At 42.8% G+C, this 7,671-nt stretch overlaps 2 protein-coding genes across 2 annotated transcripts; one reads left to right on the top strand and one right to left on the bottom strand.

The window, feature by feature from the left end:
* Positions 1-298: 298 nt before the first annotated feature.
* Positions 299-1,302, bottom strand: M421DRAFT_427181 (uncharacterized protein). Its single transcript, XM_033594596.1, has 2 exons — positions 1,251-1,302; positions 299-978 (listed from the first exon to the last, which is right to left on the bottom strand). The coding sequence occupies exon 2, from the start codon at positions 940-942 to the stop codon at positions 745-747; it is 198 nt and encodes a 65-aa protein (XP_033442452.1). The 5' UTR covers positions 943-978; positions 1,251-1,302; the 3' UTR covers positions 299-744.
* A 794-nt stretch (positions 1,303-2,096) lies between these two features.
* Positions 2,097-2,249, top strand: M421DRAFT_79227 (uncharacterized protein; the record flags this gene model as incomplete). The annotated part of the gene is made up of 1 exon (XM_033597463.1): positions 2,097-2,249. A coding segment is annotated over one exon (153 nt), but the record flags the coding sequence as incomplete, so codon positions are not given.
* Positions 2,250-7,671: the final 5,422 nt, after the last annotated feature.

Here is a 7,671-nt window from a genome sequence, read left to right as displayed (position 1 = left end):
TTGTTTTCGCTGCTGCCTGAATTGTTTGCTTGGCTGTCCCACACAAGCTCCATCGCGCAGAAACCCTAACCCTACTTACTAGGTATAACAGCACTAAGTTTTGCTGAATAGACAGACAAAACGCTCAGCGTCGCTGCGCAGAGTATATATGAATTGAGTTTGTATGAGGTATTTTTTAATTTAGGCGTAAAGTAATGGCGGGTTGGTGGTGTTAGGGTAACGCGGGGGACCACCAAAGCAGATCGCTTAAAAGGGGTCAAACCCTAACGCTAAGCCTCTTTTGCCGCGGTTCGGTGTCCTCCCCGCGCCCTTATCTTGGCTAGGCATCTTGCTGTCCTTACAACTACTACCCTCCTTTTTAGTAATTAAGTTAGATACCTTACTAACTGTTAGGGTCTCCTCTGCGCATATGTACTGCCTCTTATAGGTCTTGCGCTTTGTAAGCGTGTTAACAGCGTCTTAAAGGTGGCCTATTTCCTCCTGTACTAACACTATATTATAAGCTATCTACTAAGCGCCTTTACTTAGCTGCTTAACCTGCTTATCTAATAAACTTGCTAGAGACCCCTAATAGTTTTGTATGCAATTTCAAATTAGCGTGGATTGCGCCTCTATCTCGCGGGCGTTGCGTGGTGTTTGCGCCTCCTAGGCAACAGTGCCTGGTGCAGGTGGCGTTAGCGTGCGCAGCTGTACATCAAGCTTTGATAACACAACCTTAGGGTTATACAGGACTAGTCTAGCGCCTCAAAACCCTGCGTGAATGTTCTCTAGTGTAAATATCTTCTTAAAAGCTACTTTAAAGGCTAGGAGGAAGGTTTCTTTGTTAATATAGTAGATGCAGCTGTGTGCCAAGAGCAAGATCCTGTCGCTGTAGTGGCGCTTTAACAGCGAGTAGGGGACAACGTCAAGAGGCTGCAGGATGTGTGATAAGTGTGGTGGCATGTAGAGAGTGATAATCTTGTTCTCCTTGCAGTAGTCCTGGAATTCTATCGAGCAGTGGCTCTTATAACTGTTAATAATGAGCAGCCTATACGCCCTAGCAGAGGACGCCTTTGTATAGACGTCGAAATGCTTAAGCCACGCCAGCACGACATTGTTATTAGTCTAGCTAGTAGGAGAGACTATAACAACCTAGTTGCGAGGTAGACTAGTAAACTAGGAGGAGATAAGGACCTTGCCTGCAAAGATAAGGAAGGGTAGGATTATATACCCTATTACAGCAACACCTTATACTAGGGTAACCTACTTGCAATTGCTAGGTTGTAGTTTCTTCTATTTCCTAGGTTTCTCTAAGCCTGTAATAATAAGCTAAGAGGATATCTTGCCTATTATAAAGCTAGACTTATTAAAGTTCTAGGTGTCCTTATCTATAATACTATACTTCGCCTTTGTTGATTGAACTAGGCTGAACTATGGCTAGATAATCGCTAGGTCCTCGCAGGCAGCTTGCTGGTGATTATACGGACGGCTCTATTGCGTTCGCAGCTCTGGTGTACGCTTAATGAAGTTATCAACCCAGTTCTTGCCTGTAGGCTTCCCACCACGCTCTCTTAGCAGTCTATTAGCCATATCTCGTACGTGCACCTTTAAGGGCGGTATTCCACGTAAACTCTCTTTAAGTATATGCTGTATAATTGCCTCCTCTTCTAGCTTTGTAAGGCGTTTTAATTTTAGCTTGCAATTGTGTTAAGAGCGTGTTCTATTACATTGTTGTTGTATTGTAGTTTAAGGGACCTTATAGACTTTCTTAGCAAGCTGTATACTCTTAATCTGCTCTTCTTAAAGATCTAAGATAGCAAGCTGTACGTCAGCTTCAGTATAGAGTCTCTGGGTTTGGTGTTGTTGAGGCATTACGTGTTGTCGCTGCGCAAGCGTTTTGGTGGGGAGAGTGCGCCGCTCGCTTGGGTGCGCCGCTCGCTTGTGAAGCACGTTATAGAGTTTTTGTAGGTTGCAAAAGATAGAGGTAAGCTATAATAGGTTAGTTTAGGGGATTAATTAGGGGCTAGAGTCCCAAAAGAGCAACACGAGAAGGCAGATCAACGCTAAAACAATGATCGGACCGGAACACGAGCGTTCGCTGAAAGGTAGGCTTGAAAGGCATCTCTGGCGGATCCATCAGCGAGAAGGCAACGCTGTCAATTGAGGCAAACACGCCAACATCAGCGACGCAAGTGGAGGAGATTAAAGACAGCGAGCTGGAAGACGGCGAAGATGGTGACAACCACAGCGTCGAGCCTACGCCCTCCTGAAGGACTACAAACAGCCCTGCGGCCGCCTGTGCAATGCGCTAGCTTACCTTGATCGAGCTCTGTAAGCCTTTTGCAGGCACGTAGTGTGCTGTAATTGTAACGGGCTAGGTCCGTACTAAGGTCTCGGCACCGGAGGCCTCGATCGCCGGAAGCTAACAAACGCACAAGCAGAAGCTGCCGAAACTCGGCACCGGAGAGTTTCGGCGCTCGAGCTCCACACCGGTGATTATCGGCACTCGAGCTCCACACCGGATATTATCGGCATACAGACTCCGTGCTGGAGAACAAAACCTACTAGAAGTCTCCGAGCCGGAGCCTGCATCATTTCCATCTGAATCTTACTTGCACTTAGCCCTCAGCGGCCAGCTTCTTTACAGTAATTAATTGCTCTGTGCTGTGCATTTAGTGTGTTACTTTCTTGCATTAGTGTTTACAGTGTTAATATTCTGCTGTGTTAATGCAGTTGTTGTCCGCGCGCTACTAGCGCAACCCTAACCACAACAACAAACCCTACCCCTATAATTTACTAAGCTAATTTCCCTACAACTTACACAGGTAATGCTAGACATTATTATAAAATATATGTCTAAGTTTAAAGCAGATCTAATCTATTATTATAGAATAACTATAGTTAGGAGAAAAACTAACTATACCTAACGTACCCCACGGGCGAGCGAGCCAACGGGCGAGCGAGCCACTTTTGCCAAGCCCCCACCAAAACCTGACCTATTATGGCCTAAAACACCACACTTTGGCACTCTGTGGCAGACTACGGCATATAATATTACTTAGAGACTACTTCTACATTAATCTTGCACGTTCGCGCGTTGTGGCTAGTCTGATTGCACCTTCTGCAGCGCCTTTGGGTTGGCTCACCCTCTTGAGCGCGCACCCGCTTCTTTGGCTTCTTCCTATCACCACGCGCCCTAAACTCCTTTAGAGCTGCTAGTTGCTGCCTATCTCTAACTATTAGGGTCCCTTCCTTCTAAACCTACTTTCTTTTGTGTAATTTTTGTTGCGTGGTGGCCTTATTAGCTGCTTAAAGCTTGCTAATTTCCTGTTAGGCTAAAACTAGCTTGTAGGATAAAATTGCTCCCCCCTTTGCGTAGTGCTCAAGCGCGCTTAGAATAGAGTCTAGTAAGCTACCCTGCTGCTTCTTATACTTCTCTTAAATTAGAGTTAATTGCAACCTAAATTCTAGGGTATTGCTAGGGGTTTGCAACTGCTAGGGCTTGCTGTTAGTAGGGAGTAGTAGTGATAGAGTCTACAGCTTTATATTAAGGGTTGAAATAACCTGTTCTAGGTTAAAGGGGACTAATCTAGCACCTTAGAACCCTCCTTAGATATTGCTAGGAGTAAACACTACATTGTAGGCTGCTTTAAAGCATAGGAGGAACTTAGTCTTTGTAAGGTAGGTAATCTAGTTGTGCATAAGCATTTTAGCTTAGCGCCTATACGCTAGCTTTAAAGGGGCAAAACAACCTATATTAAGTAGCTATAGGAGGTGTGATAAGTGCAGAGGCATACATATAGTAACAATCTTGTTATCCTTGCAGTATTGCTAGAATTAGAGCGAGTTGTGGCTCTCGTGGCTATTAATAACTAGCAGTTAGTAGGTACTAACAGTTCGCCCCTTTGTATGCGTATTAAAGTGCTTTAACTACTTAAGACTAAGCTTATTAGTAGTCTAGCTATTACTAGAGACTCTAATAACCTAATCCTAGGGCAGGTCTTCCTCCTTGTACTAGCTAGAGAGGTGGTGGTGTGCCTTGAAGATAATGAAGGGTAGAATAGCCTATCCTTTTGCATTAATGCCCTGTATAACTATTGTCTACTCCTAGTTGCCTAGCTAGACTGTTTTTAGCCTTCCTAGTCTCTCTAAAGCTGTAACAACTGCTCCTAAGGAGATCTAGCCTATTATAAAGCCTGTCTTATTAAAGTTGTAGGTATTATTATCCTAGATGCTATACTTGGCTTTAATGTTGGCTACTAGGCTAAACTAGCCCTGCATAACCCCTAAATCCTCACAGAGGGCTCGCTTGTAGTCATACTTGCGATTACACTTTACTTTAAGCTCTAGTTGACGCTTAACAAACGTACTAGGCTAGTTTACGCTAACAGGGCCCAGATTGCGCTCAGCGCGCAGAGAATTGGCCATAGCAGCCACATCTGCAAGCTGGGGGCCAAATCCTCGCGCGTCTAGCTCAAGTATGTGCTTAATAATTACCCTCTCCTTATTATTATCTAATCCTTGTAAGTTAGGCATGGTATTGCCTCGTGAAGGTTGTCTAGTGTGTTGATGGCTTAGCGTGCTTTGAGGCACTTTATAGATAGCTGCAGCGCGTCGCTGGGAGAGATTCGCGTCTTGTTTAAGAGCTTGAAGCGCAAGCTGTACCTAAGCTTCTTAAGACGCGTTAATAATAGGTTGTTGTTGAGACATTGGTATAGAAAGGGTACTTTGGTAGGGGCTTGGCAAAAGTGGCTCGCTCGCTCGCCCGTGGGGTACGTTATAATAAGATATCTACGCAAAATCTGTAGCCCTAGTCCCTAACAAATCTGTACCCCTAAATCAACCATTGGAATGGTTGGCTTACCCATCTGGGTTAGGCTCTGTGAGCGCAGATGTGTGAGCAGGCTGCTATTAACAGCGTTGTTAAGTTGTTAAAAGATCTTCTATTGCTATATTGTTAGGCTTAAGCTCCTTAGGAAATGCTAGAAGCTTAACAACTTCTACAATTACTAATTTGTAAGTATATCCTTGTAGTTCTTTATAGAACTTTATAGGTTTAAAGACAACATCTTATGTGTGTATAACCTAGTCCTTAGTAGGAAGCTAGATCCTAAAGATATTAGTTAAGTTATAGCTAACAAGGTAGCCTATAAGCTCTCTTAATTTAAGCTTGTCTGCGCGTTTAAGGAATTAATTAAGGACATATACCTAATAGCCTATTAGTTGCATATGTTGAACCTTTAGCTTTGTTTTCTAAACTATTTTATATAGCATTTTCTATTGTAGTGCTTCTATTGGCGTATAATTTAGCACATATGCTGCTGTTTGAATTAGCTTGTGAGACAGTGACTTTAGCAGTCCTGCCTGAATCCTTATGGCTCTAGCTTAGATGACAAGCATCGATCCTGCTTGCTCTGCCAGTCTGTTCTATTCTTCTGTGTACTCTGCTCGTGGCTTATATTAAATACCAAGGTCTTTGCAGAGTTCCTCTAGGAAGTTTAGTAATGTGCTATATCTACAGTTATTGTCTGTCTTAACAGCTCTTACATTGCAGTTAAACACTTACTATATACTATATAGTTACGTCTTAAACTAACTATTAACTTAGGAATAGTTTTAATTACTATAGGAAGGTTAACATTTTATGCTATTTTAAGTATTAATTAATAGAGTGTCTAGCCTATTAATTACTATTTAAGTAGGCTTCTCCTAAAGGTATTAATTAGATAATATTAATAGAGATTTAATAGAAGGGCCTCTAAGCTTAGTCTTCCTATTATCTTTAAGATATCTATTTTATTAACTTTAACTCTATATAAATAGTACAGAATCTTTTATTATTACCTTCTATAATAACCTGTTTTATCAGTGAGCGCCCCACCTCAGTGAGCGCCCCACGAACACCAGCGAGGCGTACGCGCAGCGACGTAGCTTAGCACCACAACACAAATTTTGTACTCTTGCAACAGTATAGTATTATTTAGAAGTATTTCTGTTATTTATATCCTTAATTTCTACCTTGCAGGTGTGAGAGTTGTGCCTAATCTTACTACAACAGCTGCAGCGTCGCCCTGCGTGCACCCTCTTTGCTAGCTCCTTACCCTCCTCACATCTGCCACCCTCCCTTTTAGTAATTAAGTCTAATACCTCACTAACTGTTAATATCTCCTCTACCTGTACGTAGCGTCTCTTGCAACTTTTACACTTTATTGCTGCTTTAGTAGCAGTATTAAGGCGCACTATCTCTGCGCATATTAACACTATCTTATAAGCTATCTACTGCGCGCCTTTTGTTAGCTGCCGCACCTACTTATTAAGTAAACTTGCTAGAGACCCTTAATAGATTTTTATCCTGTTTTAAACTAGTGTTAATTGCGCCTCTATTTCTTTAGCGTTGCGCGGTGTTTTTGCCTCCTAAGTGGCGTTAACTTGCTGTGGTGGAGTTTGCGTACGCAGCTGCACATCTAGCTTTGATAACACAGCCTGTGGATTATGTAGAGACAATCTAGCGCCTTAAAACCCTGCGCAAGCATTCTCTCTTGTAAACACCTTCTTAAAAGCTACTTTAAAGGCTAGTAAGAAGGTCTGTTTGCTAATGTAGTTAATGCAATTACGTGCTAAGGCTAAGATCTAATCACTGTACGCGCGCTTTAATGGCGAGAAATAGGCAACGTTAAGTGGCTGCAGGAGGTGCAATGAGTGTAGAGGCATACAGAGGGCAATAATCTTCTTCTCCTTGCAGCGATCCTAGAAATCTATTAAGCAATGGCTCTTGTGGCTGTTAATAATTAGCAGCCTATACGCTCCTACAGGCCTTGCATGCGTATTAAAGTAATTAAGCTAGGCAAGCGCTAGATTGTTGTTTGTCTAGCCTGTTAGGCTTACTTAAATAACCTAATTACATAGGAGGTCCTTAGTAAACTAGTTAGAGATAAGAACCCTGCTAGCAAAGATAAGGAAGGGTAGGATAACACACCCTGTATTAACATAGTCTACTCGCAATTACTAGGCTAAAGCTTCTTCGCTTTCCTAGGTTTCTCTATGCCTGTTACAACAAGTTATAAAGATATCTTACCTATTAGGAAGCTAGACTTGTAAAAGTTATATATATTATTGTCTACAATACTATACTTTGCCTTTATATTCTAAACTAGCGTGAACTAGGGCTTAATAATTGCTAGGTCTTCGCAGAGAGCTCGCTAGTGATTGTATAGACAAGTGCAGCGCGTGCGCAGCTTAGGTGTACGCTTAATAAACCTGTCAACCTAGCATTTACCAACAGGCTTACTACCGCGGTCGCGCAGCAGTCTATCAGCTATATCTTGTACGTGTAGCTTTGAGGGTGGTACTCTAGGTAGGTTCTTGTTAAGTATACACTGCAGAATTACCTCCTCTTCTAGCTTTGTTAGGCGCTTTAATCTAGGCTTGCAGTTATGTCTAGAGGGCTTCCTGTCACGTTGTTGTTGTATTATCCTACAAGGAACGCTGTAGACTGCCTTAGCACGTCGCAGGCTTGTAATCTAGTTGCATTTAATGTTAGAGAGGGCAAGCTGCACGTCAGCTTCAGTATAGGGCTTGTAAGGTTGTGGTTGTTGAGACATTACGCGTTGAGTGTCGCGCATGCGCTTTGCTGGTGTTTGTGGGGCGCTCACTGAGGTGGGGCGCTCACTGATAAAACAGGTTACACAGTAT

The sequence above is a fragment of the Didymella exigua genome, assembly GCF_010094145.1.
Source record: "Didymella exigua CBS 183.55 unplaced genomic scaffold M421scaffold_97, whole genome shotgun sequence".
NCBI lineage: Eukaryota > Fungi > Ascomycota > Dothideomycetes > Pleosporales > Didymellaceae > Didymella > Didymella exigua.
Note: the sequence above shows the minus strand (reverse complement) of the source record. Positions and strands in the feature narration are given on the sequence as shown.